This window comes from Aristolochia californica, unplaced genomic scaffold (assembly GCF_029961685.1).
Source record: "Aristolochia californica isolate CCGP_79_NKW_82.1479 unplaced genomic scaffold, dmAriCali1.0.hap1 SCAF_9, whole genome shotgun sequence".
Lineage (NCBI taxonomy): Eukaryota > Viridiplantae > Streptophyta > Magnoliopsida > Piperales > Aristolochiaceae > Aristolochia > Aristolochia californica.
In genome coordinates, this window is record NW_027182290.1 from 31,806,391 (window position 1) to 31,819,960 (window position 13,570).

At 40.2% G+C, this 13,570-nt stretch overlaps 2 protein-coding genes across 6 annotated transcripts; one reads left to right on the forward strand and one right to left on the reverse strand.

Annotated features, from left to right (window-relative positions):
* Nucleotides 1-861: 861 nt before the first annotated feature.
* On the forward strand, nucleotides 862-4,256 carry LOC137942187 (leucine-rich repeat receptor-like serine/threonine-protein kinase RGI4). The gene is made up of 2 exons (XM_068787881.1): nucleotides 862-3,706; nucleotides 3,785-4,256. Exons 1-2 carry the CDS (start codon nucleotides 862-864, stop codon nucleotides 4,237-4,239), a joined length of 3,300 nt encoding a protein of 1,099 aa, XP_068643982.1. The 3' UTR covers nucleotides 4,240-4,256.
* A 683-nt stretch (nucleotides 4,257-4,939) lies between these two features.
* LOC137941954 (uncharacterized) lies at nucleotides 4,940-13,553 on the reverse strand. 5 transcript variants are annotated; one of them, XM_068787583.1, is made up of 8 exons: nucleotides 13,476-13,553; nucleotides 13,181-13,344; nucleotides 11,862-12,144; nucleotides 11,694-11,744; nucleotides 11,519-11,606; nucleotides 9,372-9,464; nucleotides 8,444-8,531; nucleotides 4,940-5,500 (listed from the first exon to the last, which is right to left on the reverse strand). In XM_068787583.1, exons 2-8 carry the CDS (start codon nucleotides 13,271-13,273, stop codon nucleotides 5,231-5,233), a joined length of 966 nt encoding a protein of 321 aa, XP_068643684.1. In that variant the 5' UTR covers nucleotides 13,274-13,344; nucleotides 13,476-13,553; the 3' UTR covers nucleotides 4,940-5,230. The 5 variants fall into 5 exon arrangements, with proteins under 5 accessions (XP_068643684.1, XP_068643685.1, XP_068643687.1 ...); XM_068787584.1 differs by lacking the exon at nucleotides 13,476-13,553 and having other exon boundaries at nucleotides 11,862-12,151; nucleotides 13,068-13,270; XM_068787586.1 differs by lacking the exon at nucleotides 13,476-13,553 and having other exon boundaries at nucleotides 12,018-12,151; nucleotides 13,056-13,270.
* Between the last annotated feature and the right edge of the window lie 17 nt (nucleotides 13,554-13,570).

The window sequence follows — 13,570 nt, forward strand, 5'->3', positions numbered from 1 at the left end:
GGGGGTTTTCTTCACTGCATTCAAGTGAAACTTTTTAGTCTTTTCTATGGTGATCGGAAAGTGACTAATCGAGTTCAAATATGAGATTAATTTTATAAAATATGAGATTAGAGTATAAGAAAAATGGGTCTTACGATGGCAAATTTGGTGCATCCCGTGAGTTGAAAACTTGAATGATGGGAGGGGAAGTAGTGCATGGAATTCTTTTATGGTTTTCTGCATCAGGGGGGAAAGGTTAAAAAAAGATCATGTCGTTTGGGGTGTCCCTTCCTGCTTCCCAATTGATGCCATCTTAACAGAGTTTACTGAACGCTAGCTTTCTCCTTTCCAGCAAATGCCACCCGACCAGCTGACCACTTTCCTTACTAATCTAATCCTAACCTGCATGTGCACTTCACTTAATATTGACAACTACTCTCTTGCTCTGGTAAAAAAATCTGAATTCCATCCCATCTCCACGTGATTTGTTTATAAGATATGGATTAATTAACTAAAGATAAACCCATGTAGATCTTTCATTCTTTGAGAAAAGAAAACATTTTCTACCGAGAAGAAAGTGGCCATAATTTCAGGCTGCAGTGAGAAAGAAAGGGCAAACAGACTTTGCTAAGGCAAGTTATAGTTCTAGAAACCAACACAAGAAAGAACAATGGAAGTTTGACTGAAATGGTGATTGAACCAATTGTGCCACCATTTTAACCAGTCTGATTATCAATTGAATTAAGAATTAAGCAGACCCAGTTTTTTTAAACAAAGTTTTGGATCCAGATCTCCACCTTTTCTACTATAAACAAAACATGGGGTTCTCCCCTCTACAATCCCAAAACGGATCATCTGCTCTTCCTCATCTCCGATGCGGCAATGCCTGCAATTTCAAGGAATCTCTCTCTTTCACCCGCTGCCTTCCCTTTCTCATCCCTTTTCCTGCTAAACTCTTTCTTCTTCTTCTTCTTCTTCTTGCCTTGTTTCTCCATCGATGAACAAGGCCATGCTCTTCTCTCGTGGAAAAACAGTCTGAGTAGGTCTGCAGACGTATTAGGATCATGGAATCCTTCAGACCCAAATCCCTGCAAATGGTTCGGGATCACCTGCAATGCAAACGGCGAAGTCACCACCATCAGTTTAGCGTCAGTAGATCTTCAAGGTCCATTACCTTCAAATTTGCAAACTCTGAAGTCTTTGGACGTTCTCGTCCTCACAGCCGCCAATCTTACCGGACCAATACCGAAGGAGTTCGGCGACTACAGCGGATTAAGGCTAGTCGATATCAGCAACAATGGGCTTTCAGGAGAGATTCCAGATGAAATTTGCAGGCTCAGCAAGCTGGAGAGCCTATATCTGAATTCAAACTCACTGGAAGGCGGGATTCCTCCCGATATAGGAAATCTCTCGAGTATTGTACATTTGGCTCTCTATGATAATCAGTTAAGCGGCTTAATCCCGAAAAGCATAGGAAACTTGCGAAAGCTCGAAATCTTCCGAGCCGGCGGCAACGGAAATCTCAAAGGAGAATTGCCAGCGGAGATTGGAAATTGCACCAAATTGGTCATGTTGGGTCTGGCCGAGACTGGACTCAGCGGAAACCTTCCGAAGTCGATTGGGTTCTTGAAGAAGCTTGAGACCTTGGGAATCTACACCGCCTACTTTTCCGGTCCGATCCCGAAGGAGATCGGAAATTGCACCAAATTGCGAAACTTGTATTTGTACCAGAACTTGATCTCCGGTCCAATCCCCACCCAACTTGGGCAGCTTCAAAATCTTGAGAATTTGCTCTTATGGCAAAACAGCTTGGTGGGTTCGATTCCCAACGAGCTCGGCAACTGTGGAGAGCTACTCAACATCGATTTCTCGGAGAATCTCCTATCTGGAAGCATTCCGGCAAGCTTCGGAAATTTGCCTTTTCTTCAAGGACTTCAGCTCAGTGGCAATCAACTCTCGGGTACGATTCCTTCCGAAGTCTCAAACTGTACTTCTTTGACACTCTTAGAAGTCGATAACAACGAGCTCTCCGGTGGGATTCCCGTTGACTTTAGTAAGCTAAAGCACTTGAATATCTTTCTCGCTTGGAAAAATAATCTTACTGGAACTATCCCGGAGAGCCTCGCTGAGTGTTCGAACCTTCAAGCCCTCGATCTCTCGTATAACCAGCTTACCAGCTCCATTCCGAAACTTATTTTTGACTTGAAGAATCTCACCAAGTTGTTGCTTCTCTCGAATGAATTGTCGGGCTTTCTACCACCGGAGATCGGAAACTGCACAAATTTGCACCGGTTGAGGTTGAACGAGAACAGATTCGGCGGGACCATCCCTGCGGAGATTGGGAACTTGAAGAACTTGAATTTTATTGACCTGGGCAGCAATCAGTTCACCGGACAAATCCCGCCGACAATCTCCGGCTGCGTAAATCTTGAATTCATTGATTTCCATTCAAATGGGCTTACTGGATCGCTCCCTCCAAAGCTTCCCCAGAGACTACAGCTCATCGATCTTTCGGATAACAGACTTACCGGTTCCCTTACCCCGGGTCTCGGGTCGTTGACTCAGTTGACCAAACTGGTTCTCAGAAAGAACTGGCTTTCAGGCGAAATCCCACCAGAGCTCGGTTCTTGTAGCAAGCTACAACTACTGGAGCTCGGTGACAATAATTTCTCCGGCGCCATACCGCCGGAACTGAGTCGGATTTCGGCTCTTGAAATTTCACTAAACCTCAGCTGCAATCACCTCTCCGGTAAAATACCGGCAGAATTCGCAGCCCTGGAAAGACTCGGAAGCCTCGACCTCTCCCACAACAATCTCACCGGCAATCTCGACGCTCTAGCCACCCTGCAAAACCTCGTCACTCTCAACATCTCTTACAACGCTTTCTCCGGCGAGCTGCCCAACACCCAGTTCTTCCAAAAGCTCCCCCTGAGCGTCCTCGCAGGGAACCACGGCCTCTACGTCGCTGGCGGGACTTCCGGTCCCACCGTCCACATCGGTCCTACAAACAGCAAAACGTCGGCGATGAAGTTGGTCATGTCCGTCTTGCTCAGCGCTAGTGCAGTGATCCTGCTCGTCACCCTCTACATCTTGGTTCGTGCACGTGTGGGCCATGCTGACCGCACCGACAATCCATGGGAGATGACCCTATACCAGAAGATGGAGTTCTGCGTTGACGACGTGCTCGAGAGTCTGGTAACTGAAAACGTGATCGGAACGGGAAGCTCCGGTGTGGTATACAAGGTCGAAATGTCTGGTGGGCACATGGTAGCCGTGAAGAAGATGTGGCCGTTGGATGAATCGGGTGCGTTCTGGTCCGAGATCCGGACGCTCGGGTCCATACGGCACCGGAACATCATCCGGCTCATGGGTTGGTGCGCGAACCGAACAACCAAGCTTCTTTTTTACGACTATCTACAGAATGGGAGCCTGAGTGGGCTTCTCCACGCCGGAGGTAAATGTGGACCCGGTTGGGTCGAGCGGTACGAAATCGTGGTGGGGTTGGCCCACGCACTGGCTTACTTGCATCATGACTGCGTGCCGCCGATCATGCATGGGGACGTGAAGACGATGAATGTCTTGCTGGGCCCCATGTTGGAGCCCTACTTGGCCGACTTTGGGCTGGCCAAGCTTGTAATCAACGGCTCTGATGGGACCGATCAGGCATCCAAACCCGGCTCCAGAGCTTCTCCTCACATCGCGGGATCTTACGGATACATGGCTCCAGGTAAATTTCTTAATTTTTTCTCTAATTGGTATTTTAGTGAACTAAATAATTAAAGTAGACGATAATTGTCAACTTCAGAATACGCATCCATGCAACGTATAACGGAGAAGAGCGACGTGTACAGCTACGGGGTGGTGCTGCTCGAGGTCTTAACGGGACGGCATCCACTAGACCCTACGTTGGCGGGTGGGGTACCCTTAGTGCAGTGGGTCCGGGACCACTATCAAGGCGGGCGGGATCCGATCGACGCCCTTGATCCAAGGCTACGAGGGGGACCAGAGGCCCAGATGCAAGAGATCCTCCAGGTGCTAGCGGTCTCGATCCTCTGCGTCAATGCCCTGCCTCATGAACGGCCAATGATGAAGGATGTGGTGGCGTTGCTTAAGGAGATCCGACGGGCAGATGATGAAGAACGTGGGTCCGGATCCAAGGGAAGAAATTCCACGGCGGTAGCTTCTTCCAGTCCTCCGAGGAGGTTGACCTGGCACGGATCTTCAAACTGTTCCTTCGCCTTCTCTGATTCTTCCGGCTGAAGTGAAGGAAGAAAGCCGGTGAGAAGAACCGGTGAGGCTTTTGACTGGGTAAATTTTGTCACTCTTATTTCAATATGTATCTTTGTAATTACAATAAATATTTATGAAATGTATTATTATTTTCATAAAACTTCGGAGAACAGATCTGTTCGATTATTTCATTTCAATCTTGAGAGTTGAGCTTTTAATGATCAGAAAAAGGAGCGAGGGAAATTAATGTGGATTGGGCGAGTTCGTCCTAGGAAATTGGGAAGCATAAGCGAGGTGCTGGGTGGTAGTGCCGTGAATGATTGGCGGTGTGTTTGGATCTCTGAATTGTCTGCTACGATCTAAAATAGACAGCACTGCTGCTTATATTTTTAATGCTGGAGAGGATGGAAATGAAGGCTTGGAGGAGTTTTTTTTCTGGATACAACATGGGGGAGCCTCATGGGGGAGCCTCATGAGGCCTCGTGCTGCCAACTTGCTAGATCGTTTATGAGAAAAGGTTGGCATGTGATGAGAGAGAGCAACGCAATAGCTAAAATCTATAGAAAAGGTTATCGTTGCTCACAAGACTCTTGTACTGCTCCTAGTCTCCTTCCCCTTCCGTATCAGATGGTCAAGTCAGTCATGCTGCCAAGCCCGCTTTCTACACCATGTCACAAGCACTGTGGGCAAAGAGAGAGAGAGAGATTCTTGACATATTATAATTATAAAATATTCGTTGCTAGGCTCTTGGTAGATCTGAGAAAACTACAATTATGTGAAGGAATTGGCAAACTCCAGCACAAACATGTCCAATAAATCTCGTCGATTTGGAATACAATATACACAACGCTGAAAACAGAGGAACTGAAAGACTACACTGAATCCCAAACAAAACTGCTTCAAAGAAAAGGTAATTAAAAACAAAAAAAGTTGAATGACTGGGTAATTTTGCTCTTAATTGACCAGAACCAGTCTTTACAAATAATTGATCAGCGAACATACTAGGTCTGATGAAAGAGTTTTAAGATTTAGCTTCAAGCTTTTTCAAGATAAAACTGGTAACTGCCCAGTTGAACCCACGGTACTGAAGCCACCTCACAATTCTTGATTTACGGGTTTCAAGTGCAACATCCTTACCTCGCATCCACTGCTTCAGTGCCTGATCAAAAAGGCGGTCTAATGCACTTTTCGACATGCCAAGAAGTGAGACTTGATTATGATCACTACCTTCAAAAACCTCTTTGATTGCCTTTTTCGCATTTGCTTCATTAATGCCCTTCTGTAGAAGTGCCTGATCCCAAACATTCCAAGTTTTGCTTAAAACGTTAACCAGACATCAACCATAAAATGTTGAAATATAAGCCAATCACAGTATCCTAAACACATACTCTGTCTTACAATTATTATGTTTTCTCAACTTTACACGGGCATACACTACAAATTAGGAAGACATTAGCAGATTAACTAAGGTACGAACTTCCAGCTAGTAGAATGTGAGCTTGAATCATCAAAGCTTTCATATTCAAGTATTGTATACCTTGGACCTGTTCTGTTGAAGATTATGACGTAATATGTCTTTACGTAGTACTTGACTTTTTAATTTTTTTCAATGTGCCTAAGGGCAGGATTTTACTAATACAAGTTTCTCATATTATAAATAATAATGAGGGGGAGAGCTCACCCTAATTCTGACCAAGGAGGCTCTCCCCATGAGTTCTCTCCATCATCTTCTCTCCCTTATTCTTACTCTTTCTCACTCGTCTACATCAATCTCTCATCTTCTTCTTCTTTTCTAGCTTTTCTACTCTCTTTTTCTCACCACGAAGCACATTTCAAGATGATAAACCCTAGAATCTAACATGGTATTAAAACAAGGGTTCTCGGGTTTAAAATCAAGTTGCTCCACATTCTTATGCTAAAGATAGAGGGGATTCAAGTTCATGTCATGCAAAGCTAGACAAACAGAGTTTCTGTTTCAGCCCACACAAGTTGCAATTGAGACCTTCCTCTTCCAACCAGATTAGTCCTTGAGTGAATTCAATTTTGTTGTGTATTCTTCGAGTCATTAAGCATCAGCTTTAGTGGGGCAATTCTGTTAGCGTTTGGCGCCCTTAAAATTTTAATTTTCGTTTTTCCATCAAACCTGGCTAAATCTGGTTTGTCTTATTAGTATTGCATGGCCCTAGGAGTTTCGAAAATTCCCCTTGAATAGCTTTCCAAGCCTCCTAAGAATTAAGAGTTCTATCAATGTTAATGAGTTGAAACCCTAATTTAGGGTTGGGTAAGTTTCGACCTCTTGCAAGTCCTTTAATGCATGAAAGAAACTTCCTTCTTTATCCTAAATGGGTTAAGTGCTTAATATTTTTTGGCCAACATTGTTCCTGTAAGGAAGAAGAATGGGCAGATTCGAGTCTGCATAGATTTTCACTACTGGAATGAAGCATACCAAAAGGACGACTCTCCTTTGCCAACCTCCGAATTGCTGATTGACAGCATCAGTTAGCTTCTCTCGTGTGCTTAAAAATGTGTCTCTTTGTTGCTAGATGTCTTTAATTCCAGCATTATATGCTCTTACATGCATGAGCTTGGTTTAGGGAAAGCTCACCTTAATTCTGACCTAGGAGGTTCTCCCCACAAGTTCTCTCCATCTTCATCTTCTCTCCCTTATTCTTCCTCTCTCCCACTTGTCTACATCAATCTCTCATCTTCTTCTTCCCTTCTAGCTTCTCTACTCACTTTTTCTCATCACAAAGCACATCTCAAGATGATAAATCTTAGAATCTAACACCAACAACTCCTAGAATTCCCTCCCCCCCTCCTCAAAAGAAAATCGAAGAATTTCCGTTCCTCTCTAATTATCATGATTATGAATGTGATTCCATTTTTGCTTTTTTAAGTAAACAGTCCTTGTTATAAAATACATCCAGGGATATTTTGGTCATTTTACCACTTCAGTGGTTACTTTTCTCTATGTAATCTTGTTTTGCATGTTAAATTATATCAATGGTTAAATTTTCATGTACATAGGATGTGTAGTTAGGGAGATATAAAGAGATTAAGTTTATTAAGTGTATAGGGGCATTTTTGTAATTGGAAACTCCAACACCTATTTAAGAAGTCTGGAAATTCGTGCACAATTCCCAATGAAGCCTTTTCAGGCTCTTCAGAAAATTTTCTTCTCCTTTCTCCTGTTTCTCTCAATTTTCTCCTCTTCCTTCACCCAAATCTGGATTTTTACACTCCTCTTGTTTATGATCAACATCCTCTGCAGCCTTTTTGAGCAAAACATATTTCTATGGAAAAGTAGAGTTTTCATGGTAGTCATTTTCTAGAAATATTAAATCTGTAACCCTCTATCCATCCATGTCATTTCCAGCTTTCTTCTATTCTTCTTAATCCCTCAACAAGACCCCTTCAATTGGTCAGTACTATGTCTCAACATGTAGCAAATGAGAGAGCAATGGAAGATTCGAGTAGCTGACTCCAACACAGTCGATTGAAAACTGCAATAAAGATAATGATGATGCTGATGATGTAAACTAGTGACTCATAGTTTTGATGTTAGAGATTATTCCTATGGTTGTGCTTCTTGATAATTGCTGTTGGAGTCCAGATTCAGAAAGCTGATTCTAACCTAGTTGGAAGAAATTTATGAAGATTCTGATAATGAAATAGACTAATTTTTTTTCATCGACGATGGAATCATTAGAGATATTATTCCTCTGAATTGTGCTTCTTGAGATTTGCTGTTGTTTGTCTGTGCAATGACCTAATATCTGTTCAAGCTTTTCTCATTATGTTTCTAAGACACCATGAAATATCAAATCCTAATACTAGTTCTTTTTTGAAAAAGATCTCTTCCAAAAATTTCAGCTATAATCTTCACTGCAAGAAACCATAAATGTGAATTTTCAAATCCTCTCTTCTCAGTTGACCACATAGCATACAAGAGTTCCCCTACATCAGTGTTCCTCAATTTTGTATTAAAGATTCTTGGAAATTATTCAGACAATTTAAAACAGGAAACAAGATACAAAAGAATTTATTGATAAATAATAATGATGAAGAAGATGATTTTTTTTTTCTGAACTCGGGAAATTTGATTAATTGCTTAGCAATAATAGAGTACAACATCAGGAGATAAAGGATCAATCCCATAAGGGGAAGCAAACTCCCAAATACAAGACTAGAACAAGAGTCCCTAACCAATTCATAAAGGGAAGCATTCACTTACTTGCTTGATACGCCCAGGCCCCCAGCTAAATGAATGCCATCTTGAGCGTGCAAATGATTCCGCATATGAATAATCATTAAGTAGTCCCCTACATAAAAGGAACAGCTTTCAGAAAATTGCAGACAGACCCAGCCAGTCTTCTGATGGTTGTCAGGAGGAAAAAAAAGTATAATCTGCTCAATATTTGACAAACGAGAGCAAAGTAACAGACTGGCTAACAGATAGTAGAATGAGAGGAACAGAAATGACTGATGTGATAGATTCTCCAAGTCTTATGGCCAGTGGAGCACGTCTCAATGACCAGGGAGTCAGTTGAACAGCTAGATCCTCTCCACAATTTCTTTTTCGTTTTATTTTTCAATCCTGTGTATGCTCATAAAACATCTTTTATTCAAGCCAAAAAGGGTGTTTCCTGCTGGTAGCTTGCCTCTTGTGTCATGTACTTTGTACTGTCTCCTATTTACATTTATCCCATCCAGAAATCAAATTATGTGCTTTGAAACAGATTAGAGATGAAGGATGCTGTTTATTGCCTTAAAGGAAAACTCGGTATATTCAGTGGACATGGAGTTGGCATACCCTGAATGCAATATCCAAGCTAACGTAGTTATTAAACTTACTCTTGGAGCTCAAGCAGATAACCATTTGCTAGTCGAGTAAACAAGAAAACGTGTCTGACAAACATATCTCAAAAAATAAAAGAGCAAATGAAACTCTTGGTATCTCCCACAAAAAGAAAAAAAAGGCAGTATCGACATTCGATATTGTTCATAGCTGCAAAATCAGCTTTAGATTGGTGATCACTGATAAGCAGTTTGAAATATTTAAAGAGACTAAGGCATACACGTAATCCTTTCTTTTTCTTTTTTCTTTTAATACAGCTTACACATCTCATTTCAAAAAAAAAAAAAGAGGGTAAAGCATACACCTTTCCTGAAGTTCCACCATGACTGCCTCAATAACAGCAAGAGGAAATTTCTTTGCACAAAGCTTTTTTTGTAGCTCAAATACTGAAAATGCCCTGCAAACCAGAGTCAACTTAATAATATAGAGAAAAGGGACTATAAATTAGAATAGGCAGTGTGGACAGAGATACATCAAGATGACCATAAAAGAAAGTGGTGATATGAATTTTTAGATTGCCTCAACTTTGTTAGCACCCAAGGACATCATCTACATTAGTTATCACCTATTATTCATACACATATTTATCTTAATATACATTAATTTGGAAGACTAGATTGGTCACCTATTATTGATAAGCAACTTTACCAAATTTATCTTAATATATAGATTAGCAACTTTATTTTCATACATTCATTAAAAACTTTATCTTAATATACATTGATTAGCGGCTTTATGGGGGGTTATTGCACAGAGAAATCGATGTTAAGAGTGGCTTTAACATATCTGACAATGAAGTTCCTGAAAGTGTATATCTCTTGTTAGTGGTTGTCATTGAAAGTTTCAGTTCTCCTGTTAGTTTCAACTACTGAGAAGAAATTTTTATTTATTTAAATTAATAAAATGTAAAACTCAAATGGATTTAATTATAAAACAAAGTTACCTACCAAAACAGGAAATATCAGATTGGGTACATCTGAGAGGGTAGATTAAGCTGTCCATATTTTGGTTGATATAGGGATTGAATTTTGCGATTGGACGATCACAAACTTTGAGAATGCTCCAGCAAGGAGGTGAAGTGGCATGAATCAAAGACACTTCACTTGTCCAGGGTGAATGAGAAGCAAACTTGTATTTCACTTTCAACAGTGCTGAACCAAGAAATCCTAATGCATTGTTTGCTGATGGCTAATCACATTGTTAGAGGCCCGATTTCAATTGAGTTTGATGTCTAAGATTGACATTTCTATGAAAACATGAATAATAAAGCCTGATACACTATTGACTGATGCAAGTCGAACATCAGATTAAGCAATTTTTATTCATCCTTCTCAATTTCGATTATGCAAGTTCAACATTTGACTATGTAGGTTCTCTTAGATTTTGTTGTTCATCCCCTTATCAAGAGAATATGAAGTACACAAAACTCTTGACTGAATAGACTTTCAGAAAGAACAAGAAAACAAAATCATTAGAGAAATAGAAGCAAGAAGATAAACTCTGAAAAAAACAGAAAAGTAAAAGTCTAATGGAAGGGCTAATTGAGAGGCAGAGAGACATCGACAAAAATAAAAAAGGCTAAAAGAAACAGTAGTTGAATAAGAGAATGATGCAAACCATCCGAAAAGAGGAAGGCAGAACATTTTTTTGGATTTAAAGATGATGCATAGAGACAGACAGAAATAGAATTCAAGAAAAACGAAGTTTACGAGTAATTAAGACTGCAACAGGCAATGTGCCATAGTTAAGTCCAATTGATTGGATCATTAAAAAAAAAAAAGAGAGAGAAGGAGAATTCAGGAGGGTTCAGAATTCCACCTTTTTACGTGGGACAACCAATTCTCACTCAATCCTAAATTTAAGGAGAATTTAGTGTCATACCTACTTAAAATTTCAGTAAAGTGGGAAAGTAAATTTTTCCCGGACATTTGTGTCCCTGAAATCAATGTTATGATGAACTAAACCCCTGTTAGCATCCAAGCTTCAATTTTCAGAGAAAGATGAGTTTGCCTCCCAATGCAGTGGCTTGTTGAAAAAGAGAAGAAGCCAATAACCTCTGTTGGCAGGAAGCTTTGCAGCAAAAAGGAGGCCTTTCACTACAAAGGGAAGGGCCTTATGCACCCCAAGAATATCGGAGTGTGAACTTCACCTGTTGGCTTATCAATAATTAACAGTCAAAGACAATTGAAGCCAAAAAATCCTCTCAAGCATGACAGAAAATGTTTAAGATCTTTGATCTGCTAGCTTATCTTCATCAAACTTTCCATATTTGTCTCTAGAATTTGGAGTGTTAATGGAGTGATCTATCCTTGAAAACCAAGATCCTGAGCAGTTTCAGAAAATGGTCCATGGAGCCATGATGAATGAAGCAAGAACTCACATATAGGGACCAAAGACCAAACAAATAGATTAAAATTTAAAACAAACTAGTAACAAGTGAAGATTTTAGACCTTGTTGCAAGAGCTCCAATTGCCAGCTTTTCCGCATCCTGCTTAGTTTTATTTGTGGAAGTCACATTCATTTCACAGTCCTTATCCTCTACAGAGATAATGGCCTTGTCATCATTCATTTCAGACTATTCCATGGTATTTAAATTGATGAAGTCCAAATCTTGAGTTGTCTCACCTTCCAACTCTGAAAAGTCCACCATCTGATGTAGTATTTCATTTTCCTTCACTGGAAGAAATAGAACAGTGGGCCAGATTAATGACATATTTGGAAAACAACATCAGAAATTTTAAAAAAACAAGAAAAGCTATAGTACTTATTGAAGATAATTTGACGATGGTCTACCACTTTCAGCATCTGATCTTCTCTCTGAACTAAGAGGTTTATTAGTTAAGTGATTCTGGGCATCCTCCTCACCCAAGCTCTGGTTAACTTGTATAGTTCTTTTATCTCTTGAGATTGACATATCTAACAAACTCGAGTCTAAAGAACAATTAATACCATTGTCCATCAGACTGTTCATGGGTTCAGAAGATTGACTCTCCTGGTTCTTGGCATGCTTGGCTATGTACCGAACTGGCTGAGGGGACCGAGTGTAAGGTCTGTAATTGCCAACAGAACAAGCTTTCTGAACCCTACAAATGAAAACAGGGAAAATTTTATGGATAACAAGATTGAAAGTCATGCAGCATAATTCAGGAAGGTATTTTAGGTATATCCTAGATTAAAGGACCACAAACAAAGTTGATAAAAAACTTCTGCCAGGTAATTCCTGAGGCTAGCTTCAATTTCTCACTTGGATAGCTTATATTTTACGATACCTTAAAATTCATCCAAGATCATAATTTTTGGCAACCCATGGAAGCCAAGATAAAAATAATTCGGTCCACTTGGCCAAATAATCAAATGGAGTAGAGTGGACACCAATAAATCTGAATGGAAACGAGATTTCAACCACAGATACATTCATACATTATAATGTTTGACTTTCCAACATGCAAGTCTCTTTTCCTTTTCTGAACACGTATAAGCCTCTTTTCTCGCCATCGTTTACTGTCTATATACTCAACAACAAAAAATGAGCAGCAAATGTAAGTTGCAGAGACTCAATTTTGCACCGACAATTGAAAATTCTTTCCTCCAGAAGTGACAAATACAAGCCCTATATCCAGTGACAACGCAAGATTCACTGATTCGATAGACCTCGAATTTCTTTTTCCTTTTAAACTTTTATTACTTCCAGAAAAAAAGGGAAAAAAAATTCCAAATGAAGAGTCAATAAACCTTTATAACTCTACAAAATGCTAACTCGGACAAGCTAGTGAAGCAAGAAGTTATTCGAAGAACATACTAAACTATAAAATGGGAAAAGATAATCTACAATAATAGTAGGAGTTACTTCAGCTGCTTCCATATGAGAAATTTAATACATAAATTAAGCTCAAAATAGGCAATCCATATTAGCATCAGTCAAAAGAATATCCCACAAACTGCAGGTTAAAAGTAAAATAACTCAAATAATTTTTTTTTTTACATGACCTGATTCCATACCACGGAACTATTATACGGCTAAAGCGAATGTCCTTTGAAATTCTAATGCTGACATTTCCAGAAAAAGCCGCCATTTTCCCCTCTCAGAAGAAGAACGAAGAAGAGGCTCAAACCTCTAGGTTGAGCGGGAATATTTGATGCGCAGTTGCGACAGACTTTGCATAACCAGCAAACTGGCGTAGCCACGCAGCTTCTTCCGTTCCCATCTGTCGTAGTGTTGCTCACGTCCAGAACGGAACACAAACGTATATGAGGCTCGTATCTTCGCTCTTCACCGCTTCAACCAAACAAAAAAGATGTATTTCAAGAATTAAAGACGATGAATGACATGTAACATTTAAAAGAATATGTAAAATATCAAATATACACCAGTTAAGATTTTAAGAACTAATGAAAATGAGAAATTACATTAAAATTCATGTCTTTGTTTACAAGCCTGTTGAGGCAAGAAGGTGAAGATAGAGATTGGAGAGCATCAACCAATCTTTCATTCAGCATAGCTC

What these genes read in the sequence shown, in the direction of transcription:
- LOC137942187 (XM_068787881.1), top strand. Translation starts at nt 862, where the DNA reads ATGCCTGCAATTTCAAGGAATCTCTCTCTTTCACCCGCTGCCTTCCCT. An exon ending in TTACGGATACATGGCTCCAG is followed by an intron (nt 3,707 to 3,784) that starts GTAAATTTCTTA and finishes TGTCAACTTCAG; the next exon opens with AATACGCATCCATGCAACGT.
- LOC137941954 (XM_068787583.1), bottom strand. Translation starts at nt 13,273, where the DNA reads ATGGGAACGGAAGAAGCTGCGTGGCTACGCCAGTTTGCTGGTTATGCA. An exon ending in ATGGTGGAACTTCAGGAAAG is followed by an intron (nt 8,532 to 9,371) that starts GTGTATGCTTTA and finishes CCTTTTATGTAG; the next exon opens with GGGACTACTTAATGATTATT. An exon ending in GGCCTGGGCGTATCAAGCAA is followed by an intron (nt 5,501 to 8,443) that starts GTAAGTGAATGC and finishes GTTTGGGATCAG; the next exon opens with GCACTTCTACAGAAGGGCAT.